The following is a 22,347-nucleotide window of genomic DNA, read 5'->3' on the forward strand; positions in this document are numbered from 1 at the left end:
CAACCAAGTCTTGCCAAAATATAAACAGTGATGGCAATGATGGAATTATATTTCAGTGAAAACGGGGTCAAAATCTTTCACAAACTTTGAACACTTAACACTTAAACACTTATAAAAAGTTATAACTAGTCTAAAAATAAGATTTTATTTTGAAAAATATCCTTAAATATTAAATTAATTTGATTTATTTTCAGAATAGTTTTTCTTTTTACTGTGTTAATAATGTTTTTTTCATTGAACAGACTTTATTAAATTTGCTTTAATATCAGTTTTATAGCTTTCTAGTTTTTCATTGAACCGTATCTACCTTCTTAATCATTTTAAAACGTTTTCAAATTTCATTTTCAAGATTAGCTTGTGCTGACTTTCGTTGTTTAGCTTCCAAGTGGATTCAAAGTGTGATGCTGTTTGCCTCGGCGTGGAGCTGGACCACTCTATGTAAAACAGATGATCTCCTGGAAGTCAAATCTTAAACCCCCGACCATCGCATTTGTCTCCTGCAGCTCCTGCTGCGACGGTGTGATGGAAGCGAGCGTCTCCTGAGCGAGTTTTGACAGGCTGCTGGTGTGTGTGTCGGTGGAAAATCTTGCGGGCAGCGGGGACGTGTCACAAAGTTGTTTCCCATTAGGACAAATGAACAGCTGCTCAAATATGTGTCTGACTGCCTGCTGGTGCTGCCCCCGACTGTCATTTGTATTCATAACATCATCTGACAGACGACCAGGAATAAGATAAGTTGATCTCTGTCTGTGGGAGAATCCATACGTGTCACTATCCTGTCTCATCAGATGAAACGAACGCTTTCATTGATGGATTTAAACGATCCGTTCTTCGTCAAGATCATCGTTTGGACGAGTTGTTGAACAAACAAAGATGAATTAAAGGGTTCATCCGAGCAAGGGGAGGTAATTTCCATTGTGCCGTTAATGAGGCGGAAAACATTAGTGCCGCTCTCTAATCCAGTTCAGCCTCCACTACTTTCACACCCAGTCTCATTTCACTCAAAATCATGATCAGGGTTTACTGGCTAATCCAGCTCCGTGTGATCAATCTCCTCGTGTTTGCTCACCGTCCTCTCCCGTTTGGATCAAATTACTTTTCAATTTTAGACTTGCAGGTGACCAAGTGTGTCTGATTCAATGGGAATGTGAAACGTCTTTCAGTTTGCACTTTATTTACTCGGTATTCCCTCTTCTCTGTATTTTTAACTAACTTTTCTCATCATGTGTAATCAATAAAGAAATCTGTTACACAGAGTATTTTGATCAGGATTCTGTTTGTTCTGATTCATCTTCTGAAAATGTTCTTAAAATAATTTTTGGAATAATGTACATTAATGTCATAAGTTCAATTTATTGCTCATTTATCTGTTAGAAATGTATTTGATTGAAGGAGCATTAATGATTAAACTTTATATCATTGCATAAACCATCTTAATTCCTTCTCTTAAGAGACATTTCACCAAATTCCGAATAATCATGATTATGTCAACAAGTTTTAATTCAGAAATTCGTAAGTAAGAACTTTCCACAACAGGTTTTGCGTGGAAATATGCATTTAAGATTTCCGTAAACAACTAATTTAAATAACCTAAAATGAAACATTTGTGAGTGTAGAAGCCTGAATTCTTGTTTTTGTTTTGTTTAGATAAGATGAGGTGAGAAGCGCGAAGTTGGAAATAATAGCAGACTTTCTGATGAACTTTGAACTGACAATAGTTGTACAATTGTTTATCAAGTCGTGTTTCTGCCGTGTTACAAGCAATTTTCCGAAAAGGGCTTTAACTTTATTTTAAAGATGAGAACATAAATTAGCAGAATAAATTGGAAACAAAATAAGGTAACCCTGACAAAAGCACAGCTTGATAAATATGTACATACAAATGATGGGTTCAGTGGTAGCAAGTTCGAAGTATACGAGACACTTTTGGTGAAACTGACAAATAAACACTTATTTTTGTCACAGACAGCAGTTAAGTAAAGTGCTTATTTCAGAGGACGTTCAGAGTTGAAAAAAGGTATTGAACAATGTACCATCTGTTCTAGTTCCTTCAGCAGCTGTGTGGACCCTTCGTCATGAGAGAGTGATGAATATCACAAAAAAGAAAATGAGTGGAGCTGTTTTCTTTTGTGTGTCCTTGCAGAAGACCTTATATGCAGAGTCTACTGGTCTGTTTTCTTTAATGAATTTGTCTGTTTTTAAGAATCTTCATGTTTAATAACACAATATATTTATTTCAACATGCATTACTTAACATATATAATTTAAAATGATAAATAAACGATACTTCTTGCAATCGTAGACATTTTTATAAGAATAAAAATTCTCTATATCAAGTCTTTTTTTTATCCTGTGCCCAGAATTTACATCATAAAAAGTCATTAAAGGAATATGTTTCCAGGATTTTTGCGTAGACAGATGGGAAACAAAATCTGGAAGTTTAAGAATAACACTTCTTGTTTTTTATCTGTCCGTGGGTTTTCTAAAATGCGTAGATAGCAGAGAGAAAAGTGAGTATCAATATTTTTATTTCCTAAAACAACATGCTCCATTCATTTGACAGTAAAGATTTGTGAGAGCGATGACTGAAAAGTTGGGAATAAAAAAAGAGGATTTAAAGTGCAAAATCAATTCTGCAGTTACTCAACTGAACCCAGAATATCTTAAGAAACTTTAGATGTGATTAATAGTTTCACAAACTCCAAGTCAATACATCTGATACCTATTTTCCCGAATCATTTTCACGTCATGACTCCATAAACATGCTACCAGCTGCTGAAATATGAAGCTTCTAAGATGGAAGCAGTCACTCACTTAGAGGCAAAATGTATCAACATCGTTTTAGTTTGGGTTTTTCTATGAACATTTTCTGACATGAAAATGCCAACTTAAAAACAGAGGTATTAGATCATACGTTGTCATTTCACTTGGTCGTCCAGGTGGTTCTGTACTCCAGGTGAAATTGGGGTTTTATCAGCAGCGAGACAGAAACTCTGGTGGCCAAACCGTCCCATATAATACCAAGTTTTCTCCAACCGCTTGACTGCACAGCATGATTACACCGACCGAAACTGTTCTGTCACTTTGACAGTAGCCTTGGTGTGCTAAAATGAGAGAAGCACCTTTATTTTTAAGAAAGAAAAAGTCGAGAATGAAGACATTTAATTATGTGACGCATTAAACTTCAAGAACTTTTTTGATGCCGCTGTAATGTATACCACCATTACCACAAAAGAGTCATAGCAAGGAATTTGTCACTATTTCTTTGAATGAATTTAAAGAAGTTTAAGCATAGAATAATGCATATAATAATGTGTAATATAAGGTTAATAAGTCCTGTAGTTCTGTGGTGCAAATTAGGTACATCTTTCTAAGTGACGGCCTCTACAGGTGGAAGATTTTTCTGCAAACGAGCCAAATCTATAAAAAATAAAACAAGCATCAATGTTTGTCCCCGCACGTCCTGGACGTCTCTACCTCCAAGGGACTCACTGTATAAAAAAAGCGTGATTACAGCTGGCTGGAGGAGGAGTGCACCCATTATTACGTCATAATGGACTCCGCCCTTGTAACCTCTCGTTATGAAAAAAAAAAATCTGTGTAATGTTTAATTTATTCATCCATACTTTCCAAGAATGTTTCTATAGATTTCAGAAACAACTTTTCAGTGCCTTTGCACACAGTTTTTGAAATAATAATTCATCACATTAAACATAAATTTGTGCGCATTGTGAGAAAGGGATGTCCAAACTGAACATCTTTATAATGACCATGTAAGACTATATCCATGTCAAAATAATCTGTTGTTGTGCCTTCTGTAGAGATTCCAGCAGCTTCCACACTCAGAGCTAAGCCACTTGCTGGAGTCCTGTTTCTAGCTGTGAAATGATGTCAGATGTCCTCATTCTTTTTTTGCCAGAATCTGACGCAATCCATTGCCTACAGTCTGACACCATAATTGCCACCTGCTTGGACACAATATGACATAGAACTTTTATTTTACGCGGCAGAAAAGTTTTTAATGGCGAGCCAGCCGTCCTCGCGTTCCTCGACCTCGCTGCATGTACCGTATGTGGACTCAGCTTGATCTGGCCCGAGCAAACCAAACAGAAACAAGTTGACAATGTGTACCTTCAAACGTGAGTGAGTGACCTTTGCCTATATTTATGCAGCCATCATGAAGTCAGAGGAATTACAAGCAGCACTACATAATATGTACTTCAATCATGACGTGGGGAGTAACTATTTATTTTAAAAGTATTCTTCACTTTGCAGATAGGAGACCCATGTAACCACAAACCTGATTAAGGACAGTGACAGGGCTTTTTCTTATTTCCATTGTGGCCAATAAATCAAAGTTTCCAGTAAGATGAGATGACCCACTGTTCTAAATCTGCTGAGGTCAATGTCTAGAAACAAATGGGTTCAATCTTATGTAAGGCTCCACTTCAATGTCATGGAACGTCGTTACCATGTGTGCATTTGTGCACAAAACCTGATGAATCTTCTTGTGTTGGTTTCTTGTTTTATCCTTCTAGTGATTTCAAAAAGTCTCCCACTACTTAGTATGAAACCTTTTTCTCTGACCAAAAGAAGATTTTGTGGTTACATAGACACCCACGGACTCTCCGGAATGATCTCCCAGAAAAAAATCTGCGTACTCTAGTTTACTTCCGAGTCATAACTGTTCGAAAGTAAACAAAAAAAATATATATATACTGTATATTTAAACATCGATGGATAGAAATATTACATATTGCTTCTTTAATTAAATGAATAGTTATTATTATAGTTATGATTATTGGTTAAGAAGGAGTGTTTGACTTTATGACCTATTTATGTGAACAAAATGTCCCTCAAAATAAAATAATTGAAGCACCATTATATGAATTATTGCAGTACACACAAATTATTGTGTAAATATTATTATCACAAGATACAAGTATCATGAGATACGATTATCACGAGGCACAAGTATCATGAGATACGATTATCTCGAGGTACGAGTATCATGATATACGATTATCTCGAGGTACAAGTATCATGATATACAGTTATCTCACGGTAAGAGTATCATGAGATACAATTATCTCGAGGTACAAGTATCATGATATACGATTATCAAGAGGTACAAGTAACATGAGTTACAATTATCTTGAGGTACAAGTATCATAAGATACGATTATCACAAGATACAAGTATTATGAGATACGATTATCACGAGGTACAAATATCATGACATATGATTATCACAAGGTGCAAGTATCATGAGATACGATTATCACAAGGTACAAGTATCATGAGATACCATTATCTTGAGGTACAAGTATCATGAGATACGATTATCACAACATACAAGTATCATAAGATACGATTATCTTGTGGTACAAGTATCATGAGATACGATTATCACAAGATACAAGTATCATAAGATACGATTATCTTGAGGTACAAGTATCATAAGATACGATTATCTTGAGGTACAAGTATCATGAGATACAGTTATCTCGATGTACAAGTATCATGAGATACAGTTATCTCAAGGTACAAGTATCATAAGATACAGTTATCTCGAGGTACAAGTATCATGAGATACGATTTTCTCGAGGTACAGGTATCATGAGATATGATTATCACAAGAAACAAGTATCATGAGATACAATTATCTCGAGGTACAAGTATCATGAGATACGATTATCTTGAGGTACAAGAATCATGGGATACGATTATCTTGAGGTACAAATATCATGAGATAAGATTATGTTGAGATACAAGTATCATCTATGTCACCACTGGGTCTCTGTAAGTATGTGTAAACTGCTTGACTTTATCTTCAGGGTAAAAACCCTGTAAGTTATTTTTTGGCTTGAAATTGAAGTCGGTAAATCACAATTTTAATTCTTCTTCATCCAAGACAGCCTCAGGCATTGAGGTCCAGTGGTTCATTGATCTGGATGGAAACTCACCGCTCACTCCTTTAAAGAGTGTTGATGTCTAAAAAAAAAAGGCCGGCAGATGAATACACAGGGGTAAAGAAAGAGAATGAAAGAATGCTTGTCTTGCCAAAGATAAGTGACTACAGCTTGGCAATGCATTACCCTTAAGAAGATAATCTGTGACACGACAATGATGGTGGCTGTGAGGAGAGCTTGTAATCTAAGACTTCTCTTTGACTGTATTCTGGAACTCTGTGAGACGGCAATGATCTCAACACGCATTCATGTTAACGGGCACGTACTCTGGCTTTTCTTCCCGGGATTTTCGACTCTAGTTCACAATGTATCCTATGGTGAGAATCTATCGATACACATCTGATTGAGCCTGATGCCAGCTGTGAACAGGCAGGTGGGGATACCTGGAGGATTTGCACTTGTCTGTGTAAAGAATTACTGATCTGATCCTCTCGCTTGTGCGCTGTCTATTTGCATTCATGTCAGCAGGGCCTGTGGTTTCTCTGTATACACTTGAATGTGCATGTCTTGCAGATTCAGAATTTTTTTTTAGCATTAAAACTTGAAAGCTACAGTTCATTTGTATTGACTTAAAAAAAACAGATAATCCCAAAATGAATATAAAAATAACAGACTTGCTTAGAGTAAAATCTCTAGCCTAGTTCAAATAAAAGGATTCGTTTACCTAAGGTACACCAGGTCAAAATACAGTCTATATTGTTCCCTCACGAGTACCACAGTAATAATTGTGTTTTGAAAAATATTGTTTGCTCTATGGATGTAATATAAAATTTGATACAGTGATATATTTAGAAAGTATAATTTTTTTTATTCATTTTTGGCTTTCAAATATTTTTACCATACTTATTTTATGCATTATCTTTCATAGTTTGTTTAAATACATTTTTATATATATATAATATAATTTATATAATATTAAAGGCTTTTGTTCATTTTTAAGTTGCAATTTAACTTCCCGGCCGCTAGATGGCATCAGTCATTACGTCCTCAGCAGCTAAATGAACAAAGGATGGACTAAGAGGACTTGGGAAAAGAGGATACGGTCGACTCCAGCAGCTTCTTAGGCTGATGTTTGGACATATTTTGGTTTCAAAATAAATGAAACCATGCTAAAAGTTTAAAAATCGTCATCGAGAGTTATGTGGTCTGCAACACCAGAGTCAAGTACTCGGGCAATACTACAAATATATCCTTGTTCTTACAGTATCACAATACATTGTACAAATACCTGCTCTAGTAGAAGAACTCACATTTCCCCCATCCTTAAAACCCTGCATTGGCTGCCAGTTTCTTTCAGGATCCATTTAAAAATGTATTTTACCTTTGAGGGCTACAATTTTCATGTCCAGGCAACACGTTTCAGGACCAAAGGAGAGAAATCCTTCAAGACTGTTGCTCCTAAACTTTAGAACGATCTTCCTCCCTTTCTGTGTGAGATTGTTTGTCAATATAAGAAATCCCTAATCCAAACCCCAAACCAGAATTTTTAAATCGTTACTCATTACATACAAGTAAACCTATAGTCCAAATCCTAAGTTAACTTCTTAAATATCTACATTTTTTTCGTTTGTGATTTCCCAAAAAAATCCTTAATCCAAAGATAAGGGGAAAAAATATTATTCATATGTTTATTTCATATAGACTACATTTTTCTTTCATGATGAAAATAATGTTCTTCATTATGTAGTGATATAATTTAACTTACATTTTTTTCTCATTCAGTAGTTTGGCCAGTCACTGTATATCATTTGGCCCCTAAAAATTGAATCGTCCATCCAAAACTTCAAGTAATTTTTTATTTAAATAATGAGTTCATTAAGGCTATACATAAATCTATGAAAGTTTAATAAATTTTGAGACTCGCCAATATGTCATTCTTACGTCTCCAAATGAAGCTTTTTTTTTTTTCCATCAAAGAAACAAAATGCTTGCCCACAGTTTATTAAAACGTATTTATTTGTCTTTTAATGTTTGGTAGTTCGAGGCCTACGTGAATGAGGGCTCGACCGGTGTGGTGGTCAACCTGACTGTGGACGACAGAGACGACCCAGCGACAGGAGCCTGGAGAGCGGTTTACTCGATCATCAACGGAGATCCAACACGGAGCTTCCACATCCAAACCAACCCTGACAACAACGAGGGGATGCTCTCCGTCATTAAGGTGAGGAAGCACGTTGGCTGCATTGACTTTTACAGACAAGTTGAGTCGTTTTAATACAAAGATTCATCCCTCTGCGTTTCTCTTTTGCAATGCAATATGAAGAACCCTTTTTTGAATTCTATCTCCGTGCTTTTTGCTAATTCTGCCCAGTGGTGAGTTTGACGAAGTATTAAACCAGTGCGTTCACGGGTGGGATTTCAAAATGAAGGAATTTCACTCGTGCCTTATGGCTTATTTATACCCCCGACCGCTTATGTCTCATGTAATATTACTTTCATTTATTTCTTTCCTTGAAGCCTCTGGATTACGAAGCTACAGCTTACCACAAACTCTACATCAAAGTTGAGAACGAAGACCCCCTGGTCCCTGACGTTGGCTACAATCCCACATCCACGGCGACCGTCCAAGTCACGGTCCTGGACGTAAACGAGGGGCCGGTGTTCTTCCCCGACCCACTCACGGTCACAAGAATGGAAAACGTTCCAGTGGGCAGTTTTGTGGCGTCACTTAATGCTACAGATCCAGACATACTGCAGGGTCAAAGTATCAGGTAAGACTGTCCTTTTGTAAATGGTCACAACTGTTGATAATAACCATGTCCACTGAAAGGTCCGGCGTCCAGTTAGCGGGAGAACCCCGAACAAAATGACAATGGTTGACTAACTAGTCCCAATAATTTTAGTTGAGTTCCGACATTAATAATGTGTTTCCTAATTTATTCTTTTATAAAAAAAAAATTGAATTGTTCTAAAAAGCACCGGTTCCACACAAATGCATGTCTTTAATAAATAAATATCTTTATTTTATATGTTATCTTATTTAAATTAACAATGTTAAAATATATATTTAATGTATTAGGTGTTTTTTAAGGAGATGAGCTTATGATCGTTGTGTACATTTGATTGTTGCTTTTTTGTTTTTTTATTATTACTAAACCAGCTCAGGAACCATATAGGAAGAACCTGTTACTCTGATGGCTTTTTTTTTCTTTGTTTCGCTATCAGTACTTTTTTTATGGCAAACTAATCTTGATTGAAGTGTTTCTTAAATAGATGTTGGACCTCTATTGTACTCATCAGTGTGTGTCTGTTTGTAAAAAAAAAATCTTGTTTCATAGATATATTTACAATAGAAGATCTTAAGCCCCACCCACTGAAACCAGTTGTTTTTCTGGAGATAAAATCTTGTTTACCATAGCCAAGCCCACTCTGCTGTGATTGGTCAAGGTTTCTCAGAGTGCGTCATCGATCCAGGAAGTCTCCACCTCGAAGGGACTCGTTGTGTAAACAAATCGAGCATAATTAAAGCTGGAGGAGTGAAGACATTACTCTGCATAATGGACTCTGCTCTCGTAACCTCTCGTTCGCCGAGATTTCAGACGGGGGAGAACTTTATAAAGTAATAAGTTAAAAACATGGTCATGATGAGGGACTTACTGCATCTTAGGGAGAAGGACTTCAACATTACAAACATGTCATTAAGTAAGGAGAGTTTGACATAAGTTTTATCAAATCAGATTATTTGATTAACCAAAAATAACAATTTACAGATTAATTGTTTATTAAGGCAACTATTAGTTTCAACCAGATCAATAAAGTTTATCTATCATCTATTATTATTATCTTTCTTCCAAATAAGATTTCTTTCAGACTTCAACGGGCTGATCCTGTTTCAATATATTCCTGTGAAGGTCCGACATCAATATCAACACATTTCACAATAATTTTCTCATCTATGTGTCTGTTCAGAAGCTGCCGTGGTTCGATTTTAATTATATTGTGGGATTAACCCCAAAAAAATCCCAAATCCTTTTCCTGGAAAGTCTTTCACAAAATGCCATTTTAAACATTTTTTTTCTGACTTCAAGGTATTAAAAGGAAACTGTTGTCTTTACAACCCCTTCATCATTCATTAGTTTCCATCTTCTTGAAGAGCCGTGTTCGTAACGAGACATAATGAAACAGACGCTGGTGTCATTTAACACTGCAGGAATTCATTTCCATTCAAATTTCCATTCAAGGTCATTGAGGATATAAAAATATCGTTTTTTGAACTTTTTCACTTTGACAAATGCTTTTCTTCTTCATTTTCATGACACGTTATTGTGTGACTTTCTAGCAAAGAAAGTGAATTGACTCTTGATCTACTGGCAGGTTGAGGATTAAAGAAACAGAGTCACTTTGGATTTAAGATATAAAAAGCTAAATATACTTTTTCTTCAGAATGCATGTATTTTTAACGGTTATTATCATGAACTAAATATAACTATTACCTGTCACTAACTCTCATTTGTTTGTGTAAATTGATGAATAAAAAATTCAGTGTGGAGCCAAAATACTTATATAATATATTAGAAGTGTCCATTGTTTTTTATTTATTTTAGTTAATCTGTGTAAAAATGCTTAGGAAGTAGAAAAAAGTTTCACTTTGATGACCTCAAATATCTTTACAAATCCCCTCCTCGCAGAAGTAGCACACTTACTGTACGGCGTGAGCAAGTCGTGCTAATCCAGTTCAGTATTTAGGCCAAACTATCAGTCCAACCAAATAAGGGATTTGTCCCATGTTTCCAATCCTGACGTCTTCTCGCTCCTCTGACTTAGTACTGACTATTAGCTGTTGAAGTGCCGGCTGGGATGAAGAATCAGCACACACATATTACAATAAAAAAATATATGAATGATCAATCATCAGAAACTTAGCTTCAAAATATATATAGAAGTAAACATGTATCAACTTTGAATTCTTTGCCGTTAAAATTATCTTTTAACCAGAACAAATGTGCTCTAGTGGCTGTGTAAGTGTAAAAACCTGTTGTTTCAACACGAGAACATGATGTTGTAGCTGGTGAATAGTGGACATTCATGGACGGAGCAGAAACTCTAATTTAAAAAGATTGTTACGGTCGTTGATGCCTCGCAAGGTTTAATCTTTTAACATACTGATATTGAGGTCAGTTGTATCCCATATGATAGTAAATAAGTAAGAAAGTAATATTCATCTGTAAAGCACCTTTTTATACCAGGGCCACGAAGCGCTTTAACAATAAAAAACAACACACAGTTAAAATATATACTTTAAAAGGACAAGACACATAAGACAAACACAGGAGTCCCAGAAAATCAGGGAAAAACCTGCACAAATAAAAATGTATTAAGATGTTTCTTGAAGGAGTCAGTAGATCCATCAAATGCAGAGGGAGAGGAAGATCGTTCTGAAAGTATGAACCAGAATTTTAAAATTGATCCTGAAAGTATGAGAACCAGTCAAGAATGGAAGCTTAAAAATATAATAATAATAATAATATATACAATTTAACTGATATACATAAAAATATATACCATTTTTTAAAACTGATTAACCCTCATTGACTGATGGCGAGGTAAGACACGCACGACACAATCTTGAGATTTTTTAGATCATACATAGAAAAATTGATGCAACAAAACAACTAAGACCAAGAAAAACATCATTTATACTTTGAAAACTTGTGAAATGGGCTATTTTCTTGTCTTTGTTTTCGTCAAGGCTCACATCAACACTTTTTGTTACCTGGAACGAGGCAAATTGTTAGTCCGTGGCTGGTATAGGCAAATAAAAATCTTTATTAGTCATCAATAGCGTCATTTACAAGCAGATTTAGGCTTGAAGTGAATCATCCGAGGGCATTAATGATCGCACAACAAGAGAAAGTGGCTTTTAAATAAGAGCAGTTCAGGTGAAACAAGTATCTTCTGCTCTTCATTGATCTCTTTACATCCATATTTTGAGCACTTTTAAAAAATATATTTAGTTTAACGCGGATCTATACATTTGTTTTTAGAATTTTAGTGTTTTTTTTTTCAGTAATTCTTGTTATTTTCGTCTTTTAAGACAAACTCTAAAATGTTAGTTCGTTTCTGCACGATTTTAATGATGTGTGCCTGTCAAGAATATATTTTTGAAAGGTTCTTGTGTTTCCTAAAGTTGTTTTACATTATTTGCCGTCCCACTTGTCCATTCAAGTATCTCACCAGTTGCACCTGAAATATAAGGTGTTCCATAAGGTTGTACATTCCACTCACTCAAATAAGATTAATCAAAAATTAAATTCTTCTTATAGATCTGCTGAAAAGTAACACAAAAGCAATATCTTTAATTTATTGAATCATTTATTCAACTTTTTTAACCTTCAGAACTTGAGAAAATGTGATTTATATACAATCAAAATAACTGAAAACTATACTGTATGAGCATCTGCACGTCTAAACATTATTCAAAATCATTTAAAAAGGTCGAAAGTTTTTTTTTATCGTGAATAATCTTAGTAGAATGTTTTAGTGGAAACAACAACACACGTAGGAGTTGACCTACAAGCCGTCCTGATCAGCCACATTTTCCATCTAAATCTTTTTACTTTCTCTTTCCTGGTTTGCATTGTAAAAACACAAGGGCATCGATGTTTACTGAAAGAAAACTCAGCAGCTGTTTCCCAGCCAGAGGTAAAATAAAACACTCTTAATGTTTTGTTGCTTGTAGTTGCAAGATGATCATTGAATTACCTGTAATATTTCATTGTTTTTAATACAACCCAAGAATCAATACAGGGTTTAAACATGGGGAATGCATTATCTCCCACATGAAATCTAAGTGTTTCCTATTCTTTCTTCTCTGTGACCTATTAAAATATATACCCAAACAAAAAAGATAAAAACAGATTATCTTCTGTCAAAAGCAGAAATTGAAATAGTCACTCACATTTTTTTTTTAAGACATTCACATTCATGATACTGTTGACAATGTAAAGCACACAATTTCCTCCAATGTCTTGAGGCAGAAGAAAAGAACAACAGGGTAAAGTCACTAAAGTGAAGATGACTCCTGATGTTTCATAATCAAACCTTTACAAATGTGCCACAAGACGTAGCAAGAGAATAAATTGATAGATCGATGGATGGATGGATGAATAGATAGATAGATAGATAGATAGATAGATAGATAGATAGATAGATAGATAGATAGATAGATAGATAGATAGATAGATAGATAGATAGATAGATAGATAGATAGATAGATAGATAGATACTGTAGATAGATAGATACTGTAGATAGATAGATACTGTAGATAGATAGATACTGTAGATAGATAGATAGATACTGTAGATAGATACTGTAGATAGATACTGTAGATAGATAGATAGATACTGTAGATAGATAGATTATCCAGTGATCTCCTCTCAGCAACTGTCACCAGTGAGTCCAGCTTCATGCCAACCACAGAGCCAACCCTTCTGATCAACCTGTCTAACCTGTTGACACTCCTCTTGGACACGTTCCCACCCCAACACAGCAAAGAACAGAACACTAGCCACCACAGACTGGTAGAACATGCAGAGGAGTTTCCTGCAGATGTTAAATGATCGAAGCCTCCTCAGAAAGTACACTCTGAACTCTGTACTCAGAAGAAACTAGTGTTTAATTGTGTTTGTTTGACACAAAATGACATTTCAACTTTTAAAAAGTGCTACTACCCCGCACTTACTGTGACTTTTTCCTTCCTGTTTTTTAAATTCAAGCTTGCTAATTTTATGTTAATGGTCCACTGCTCTGTTGACTCACTGGTGTATATGCAGACAGGCTGTTGTACAACCCTGGTACGACTCCAGAATGTGTCAGAAGAGCGTCCTTGAACACTCCTCTCCGTCGCTGCCAAGCACAGACAATGAAAGCCGTTAATTTCCCTTGATTTCCAGCCTAATCTGTCCCTGCGCTACACTGCTGCGGTTAAGTTGTCGCAGTGGGCAGGCGGTTTTTGCTCACGCGGTCCTTCTCGTGCCGTTAAGTGAAGATGGCAGACGCTCACCTGGAGACCGAGCCGGCGTCCCGGTGTCACACACCAATCTTCACTTTGATGTCAGACGAAACGGCAGATGAAGGGAGAGCCCAGATTGTAATTAATCACTCTCTCCAGAGCGATGAGGAGCAGGTGAAGTGAAAATAACAATCACTTTACAGTAGTTTTTCACTTTGGTGGATATAAGTTTCATTATTTTCGCTTTTCTATTTAACCTTTTTTTTTTTTTAATTTTCAAACAAGTCACCGAGGACATGAGCAAATAGAAAAATAGAAAGTGGAATGTAAGAATTGTTTTTGGTACAAAACAATTGTTGGTCCAAATAAATATACATATATATACATATATATTTAACTTACATTATTAGTACCATATTTTCACATAAAAGCCTTTAAATTTCTCAAAAAACAACATTATAATCCGGAGCGTTTTATATATGAACATTACCTGGTGGGTGACTTGTTTAAAAACACTTTAATGACTCTGTGCCGACTGAGCTGACACGCCGTGGGCGGAATTACGTCATTGCGGGGTTGGATTAAAGACGGACGTCACATCATGGCGGACAGCTATGGAGTAGGATTACTCCCACCGTTTTGATTGAGTGTGTCTTTGTTGTTGTAAACTCAAAACCTCTCTGCTGCATGCTCAAACCAGTCATATAAACGCGTTCAACATGTCATCCACGCGCGCTCTAGTTGTCATACATGCGCTCAACTTCTCTGCTGCTCGCTCAACACCTGTCTGCTCACAACACCAGTCTTGTGCGCTGTTGCTTGAAGCCATTTAAACGTCATTTAAACATCGTTACCATGGGAGTGAGCGGAGTTGTCAGAACACTTAATAAAGTTTGATTTTATCTGACTGTTTGACATTCCCTTTAACACAGGTTTATCTAGTGCATGCATAACACAACCCTATTCAAACGTTTGACTGTATCTTTTATTCAATGCGCCTTATGATCCAGTGCGCCTAATTGTGCGGAAAATACGGTAGTTCCTTAAACAAACTATACACAATATTCCTTTCCATCTTTTGTTTTTTAATCAATCAACAGAAGGTTCTAATGAGCAGATTCTAAATAACTTCCACATGAATTGTCATCAATAATGTTAATGATTGTTGTGAAGGTTTTGGATCTTAAGATAAAAGCCTTTGATCCAAAATGGCCATCATGAGAACATATTGTCTCCTAAAATAGGGCGACTTAATATCTCTACTATCCCTGCATTGTTTAATTACAGTTGATAATGATTTATTACAGTTGACAATTGTTGGATTTCAGTTAAAATGTTTAATTTCAGTTGACAATGGTTTGATTGCAGTTGAAAATGGCTAGATTTTGGTTGAACATTGTTGGATTATAGAAGAATGTTGCTTCATTACAGTTGGAAATTGTTGGATTATTGTTGAAAATATTTTGGTTACAGATTAAAATTGTTGGATTACATTTGATATATGTTGAATTATTGTTGAAAATGGTTTGGTTACAGATGACAATTGTTGAGTTACAGTTGAAAATTGTTGGATTATAGTTGAAAATAGTTTAATTACAGTGAAAATGGTTTCAATACAATTTATAGATAGTACATGTAAGTATGAGTAAACAACATGTGAAATACCCACTTATGAATAATCTTGATTTAAATTCTCCCTAAAACTCTAAACTTGTCTACCAGCAGTAAAATGTGTGATGAAAAATTTACTTTAATCAGATATTGCAGATGTAAGATGAGCCAATAAGGAGGTTGCATTCATGGACACTATAATCTTCGACAACACGGTATCCACATCATATCATGGCCCGGTTACCCACAGTGCCACTGTACTGCAGGTCCAATTCCAACTTATTAAAATGAGAGTCAGGAGAGAGTCTGGGACGGTCAGCAGTTCATCACAAGGCACAGGGAGAAAGACATTCATATTAACATTCATCACACACTTTAATTATATTGTCAACAAAATGGCTTCGGCAAAATGAAAAAATTAACTGGTCCAGATTTGTCTCTGTTAGTATTGTTACAAATTAAAATGAGGACATGCATACATCTATCTCAGGAGTCGGCAACTGCGTCTCTGGAGCCACATTCAGGTCTTTTTCAGGCCCCTGATGCGGCTAAATGAGAGTTTTACGGGTAGTGGTAAAGTTGTGGGTGTTTAATTCAAATAGCGTTTCCCATTGAAAGCATGAAAAAAAAAGTTTGAACAAAATCTGTTACTGAAGAAGTTAACTTAAAGTTAGCAAAATTAAAGTATAAAAACAACTGTACCTGTCTCACACTCAACCTCTTAAAAGAACTGTAACACGCACAACACAGACCATGGCAGTGTTGTCCTTTATTTTTTTCAAAAATATACCTAAAAAAAGTAGGGTTTTATGTGCCTACATTTTTAAAATATTGTTTTCTTCAGCAGGTCATTCAGTTACAGACGTATCCATTATTATTTTTAGTTATTTTATACATCGTCTGATATTATAGAAATAATAATAACAATAGGATTAATAATGATATTCTATACAATTATGATTGTATATACATTTGAATCACAAAGTACTTAACCTTACTTTACGGTTACTTTTATAGTTTGTTAATATAAAACATAAAGGAAAACAACAAATTAAATGTTATATGGAGTTGTATTTCATTTTAAAAGGTTAAAGCTTATCTTGAGCTTTTTGCCATTTAAAAAGAAAACAAGTTTGTCTGTAATACAGAAAGTGTCAATATTAATAGATTATTTTATTTGTCTAGACACCTCATGTTATTAAGAAACTTGGCGTGGCATTTATGCTAGCCAGCATAGGGTTAAAAAACATTGCTCGGTTAATAATGACACTAAATCCTGATCCTTAATCCTTGTTTGAAATTACTTCAATCTGCTAAACTATCGGCTTGTTAGTTCAATTCAAAAGAATACTGAGACAATTGAAGTAAAAGAAATCAAGAAATTCTCCCTTAACAACTCCTAAAAGATATTTTCTTCTCACTAAATCACCTTAATAAACTCTTATCTACGGGAGAATGAAAGTGTCAGTTTCCTCAGCCGCCATATTTTCATTGTTGTGTTAGTCTTGATATTCCAAAGTGCTCGATATGTTATTTTAATTGCCTCATTTTACATTTTCTTTTGTCATCCAACTCGCTTGCTTTGCACTCACTGACAGGCCTCGACTGAATCTGGGCGATAGCGTGATTGATGTGAAATGAACTTGCTTGGGTTTTTTTTTTCGTTTTTCAGCACCGTCACATTAATATCCCCGGTACAGACCGGCTGCTCTCGACTGATACAGAGCAGAATTATGATCAGGTCTAACGCAGGAAATTGGTCCGTCACATTGGGGTTGGTGGATTCTTTTCACATCTATCTGCTTTTTAAGAACAGTACTAAACTGTTTAATCCTCTGTTAATTCCCTTCAATTACTTCAATCACCTCTTATTCATTCGTTTTATTGAATCAAACTATTTTTTTCGTGCCTTTTTTTGTGCGACTAATCATGCGGTGTCATCACCAAAGAAAACTGACAAAAAAGAGGATTCCAGGTGGAATAGAAACCAAGCTAAAATAATCTGGTTGCCAAAGTTAAAAATCGTCTTGTTTAAAAAACACCAAAAACAAACCAGTTGGTTGCAGAAATTGACCGTGGGTTGGATCTGAAGTGTGGGCGGGTTGAATTGATGACCCCCTGCTGTGATGATTGTAACCGTGAACAGGTGAGCGTGGGTGGCTCCAGAGACCTGAGAAGCAAAAAAGAACCCAACCAAACTTCCATCAATCACATCTAAGGCTGAATAAAATGAAGACTCGAGCGGGTGTCACCGCTTGAATAAGACCCGGGGATTGCTGAAGGAGGATCCTTGAAGAGCAAATATTTTACTTCCCGGCGATTGCCCCAACAAAAATAAAAAAATAAAAAGGCAAATTCATTTCGCTTTCTCTCCCAAGCAAAAGTTGAAGCTTCCAGTTTCTAGTGAACTCAAAAGCCTCTGGAGTTCAACAGAACTTTTTATTCTTGACTCACTATTTTCCAGTCTATACTTCTTGAAACGGTCCATTGAATCTGTTTTCTTTGTACAACACTATATATTTAGATTCCTCGTATGCCTCCTGGTTGGTACTGAAAGTACAAGGAAGCATAGAAGGAGCCAATCAATGTTTCGATACAAGGAAAGCCGTAAGAAATGTGAACAGATTTTTTTATTGTGTTATAAACCAGTTTTACGCAAATAAATCTCTCGTGAATATTACCGTGATAGTTCAGCTAAATTTCACTAATTTTCTACTCATCCTCATGTCGACTATGTGTTGAGATTCTTTTCAGAGTAACTTTTTTTTTATAGATGATGTTGAGTTATAGGCAAAAATACAAGTTAATTTTAAGATAGCTCAGTTTTTTAATCATCCAAAAAGACACTCTAAAACATCTAAATTCCTCCATACTGATCGTTCCTCTTGTATTGAAGCCCCAACAACAGGAATAGTGTCGGAAACAAATAAACAAGTCTATATTTTAAGTTTTCATTTTAAGCTTAAAGGTAAAAACATCTTACACAGACAGGGAGTACTTGGAGAAAATATCGTTAATGCTTCCAGTGTAGACACTAGACTGGAAATCTGCTACATAGCTTAAAATAAACACTTGTTCAAGTTTTTCTAAAAAACAATTCCTCTTGTCGAGGCTACAATACAGAGATGGGTGTTACATACGAGCAGTACGGAGGTTTGTGGATGGTTTTAACTTTGTCTTTTTGGACGAAGAGAAGTACTTCCAGTCGCTACAACATTAAAATGGACATACATTTTTGCATGTAACTCTAAAAATGAAGATATTACTCTGAAAATAATCCCAACCCTTAATCAAGATGAGGGTGAGTAGAAAATGAGTGAATTTTTAATTTTGTTGAAACTACCAATTTGAGACAGAAACAGCACTTCATGCAGGGAAAGATGGGTAGTCTAATTTAATTCTTTTTTTCCCTTTAATCAATTCAGAATTGTGATTAGAAGAAGAAATTCATTTCCCTTGTTGTTTTGTCTCCAACGGCACTTTCCCAGTCAGCCCAAAACCATCGCAATCATGCAGGTCTCCTGTGGAAGGTTTGGATTCCAGTGAAAATGTGTCATTGATCTGCACATGATTGAAGGGTTTCATTGCCAGCAGAAGCACAGCACATGTTTGTCCATCTTTGACCAAGTCTTGCATGAGGTCTGGGTAGGAATTAGCATTTCATATCTTCAATTATGAAAAAAAAAGGTTTTAACCGAGTAAAATTTGGCCAAGGTATCAATCTGGGTCAGCAACTGGTCGGATGGCAACACTAAATACAATCTTTGAACTGGATTTCACTGTGTATTTTCCTCCACATCCATTCATCCCTTTTGCTCGTCTCCTCTTTTCCCCGTGTGTCTCTTTCTCCAATATTCCTCTCCAATTAAAAAAAACCAAACTCTTCCAAATAAGGCGTATGATTGTGTCTTGAATGGTAATGGCGGTGGCAGATTAGCAGTTGTTCTGATGTGCTTCGGACAAGATCCACAAATTCCTTCCTCTGAAATCTAATGGACTTTAATGGATCATAACAGAGAAAAGTGGTCACGACATGCAAATTCCATTAACTCAAAAAGTGCTACGGAATAAATAAGATAGTTAGTTGAAGTGAAATGTTTTTATTCATTCAAACGTATTAATAAAAAAAAGTTTACTTTGAACTGTGTATGAACGCTCATTTTTTTTTAATGTTTCTAAATGAACCAGCTTTTATCAGGTTACTCAGCATTCATTTATGAATGGCGGATCACATAATGTGAACGCGTTTTCATGAACATCTGTCTCCGTGAACCACTTGAAACTGATGGAAAAGCACTTTAAAAGCAACTCCACTGACAAGGACATTTACTCGGCCATATTTAAGAGCCCTTCAGTCATAATGTTCACAGCTCAGGAGGCGTAACAATCTATCAACAGAAGGAATCAACTTCTCCTCGTTTAACAACCTCCACAAAGTATCAGTTTCACCGCTGATATTCCGCAACAGCTTTTTTTTTACTCATCTTTTTATTTACTTGTATTTACAGTGCCTTTTTAGATACTAAGAGATGAAGATGATTCATAAGAGTTTATTTACCAGGGTCAAAACAAGAAGAAACTTTTAGATACTAAATTGAGAAAGATGGAAAAAAGGAACAGTTCATCAAGTGTCCACTTGAGGCTGGCTGCAAAAAACTGTCAACTGCACAAACAGTAAAAATCTGACATATATAGAATAATAAAAATATATGTTAACAGCCTGATTAAATAACACTAATTTCTATGAGGGGCCACACAGGACAAAATTCATTCTAGAACTCTTACACACATATATACTCACTTTCACACACATATTGTCACTCTTCCACACATATATACTCCCTCTTACACACATATATACTCACCCCTTACACACATATAAACTCACTCTTACACATATATATATATTTTCACTCTTACACATATATATACTCACTCTTACACACATATATACTCACTTTCACACACATGTTGTCACTTTTACACACATATATACTCACTTTCACACACATATTGTAAGTAAGTAATCAAGTAATTTGTATTTGTATAGCGCTTTTCCAGACCAGGGTCACAAAGCGCTTAAACAATCAAAACAATATTCAATAAAGTATATATTTTAAAGATCAAGATAAAACTGATAACACAACAGGACTTCCAGAAAATCAAGGAAAAGCCTGAACAAATAAAAACGTCTTAAGATGTTTCTTAAAGGAGTCAGTAAACTCCATCAAGCGCAAAGAGAGAGGAAGATTGTTCCAAACTCTTCCACACACATGTAAACTCACTCTTACACACATATAAACTCACTCTTACACACATATAAACTCACTCTTACACACATATATACTCACTTTTCCATACATATATACTCACTCTTACACATATATATATACTCACTCTTACACACATATATACTCACTCTTACACACATATATACTCACTCTTACACATATATATACTCACTCTTATGGTAGTATATGTGTGTGAAAGTGAGTATATGTGTGTAAGAATATATACAGCATGTGTGTTAGTCATCGTCTCGTACTCTGCGCCATCAATTTTGTTTTAAACTTTCAAATATACCAGTGTTTCAATTTTTTATTGTGCATTTTTTCAACCCTGGATTTAAATAATAGACATTTTTGGAACTGAGTTTTGTATTTTGACGCCTCACAGTAATGAGCCAAATCAGAAATGAGTAACTAGCTAACGCCACTATTTAAATGACTGTGATCACATGGACTGCAAGTTCGGCAAATGATCTGTATCCTCGATGTAGTACAGACAGATTTCGTATTCAAGTTATTTGATCTAAATTTGACTTTGCCAATACAAACATCTTCTGTGGTGCATACTTGTCTAAGAAGCTAGAGTCATGTACGGTGACCAATCAAAGCAATAACCCGCACATGTTAGCCAATCATGAAGCGCCGTCAGACCAGGAAGCTTGTAAGTTTTAGCAGATTGACAAATATATACTCTTTGTTGATATAAATGCATCATCATAGTTAAAAGTGTGTTAAATTCTAGTTTCAGGTTACCACCGTAGCTTTGAACTAAATGGGTGTTGGTTTCATCGCCCACTTATAATCCAACCCCCTAAAACTCAGCTTCTTTATTGAATTGTGTATTTAACTAAAAACTATGTTAAATAAGAATTACATGGTCATGTGGAAAGGTTAATTCTTTCGGGTTTTTTTTTTTTCAGTTTTGCATTTGTTGTTCAAATTTCTTTTTTCTTTTAATTTAGTTTTTTAGTTTTTGTCCATTTATTTTTTTAATTAATTTATGGATTTAGGTCATCAAGTGTTTCTCTAAGTATTCCCATCAAATTACTGCTAATGGCCCTTCAGGAAATTTAATTTCTTACTCCTAGCTTAATCATTCTAATTTATTTGTTTCTCTTAATATATGTTCATTAAAAGTTCCAGTATCTTATGTCAAGACATTTTCTTTTTTCTTTTTTTTTTTCCCTCGTGTTTCATCAATGTAATTCCCTTAAATATCTCAAAAGATTATTCATTTCCTGTTGTACAGTGGTTTATTTGTCGACATATTATTCTATTAACACTTGATTTAGACACTTTAACTTTGTGCCGCGTACAATAGTTAACGCTCCTCGCGCTCTCAAGAAGGCGTGCGAGCAAGAGGAAGAGGAGAAAAGGTGTCAGCCGAGGATGATTGCCAAGACCATTTTCTCAAGGCTTTGTTGTGCTCCGTGAGCTGAGGAGGTCCATTTCAGAGACAATTCGTCTACCGCTGAGTACTTTGGCACGGAGCAGTCTTGTTGTGAAGAAAGAGTCTTGCGAGTG

The 22,347-nt window shown here is 35.5% G+C and overlaps 1 protein-coding gene across 1 annotated transcript in view; it reads left to right on the forward strand.

Moving 5' to 3' along the window:
* cdh13 (cadherin 13, H-cadherin (heart)) overlaps positions 1–22,347 on the forward strand; it is a 336,887-nt gene that overhangs the window by 254,057 nt on the left and 60,483 nt on the right. Inside the window, exons 10-11 of the mRNA XM_087796847.1 lie at positions 7,951–8,133; positions 8,430–8,683. Coding sequence (XP_087652973.1) covers positions 7,951–8,133; positions 8,430–8,683 — 437 coding nt within the window. The remainder of the gene's footprint in view (positions 1–7,950; positions 8,134–8,429; positions 8,684–22,347) is intronic.

Source organism: Callionymus lyra, chromosome 8, assembly GCF_982586985.1.
Source record: "Callionymus lyra chromosome 8, fCalLyr1.hap1.1, whole genome shotgun sequence".
NCBI classification, from domain to species: domain Eukaryota; kingdom Metazoa; phylum Chordata; class Actinopteri; order Syngnathiformes; family Callionymidae; genus Callionymus; species Callionymus lyra.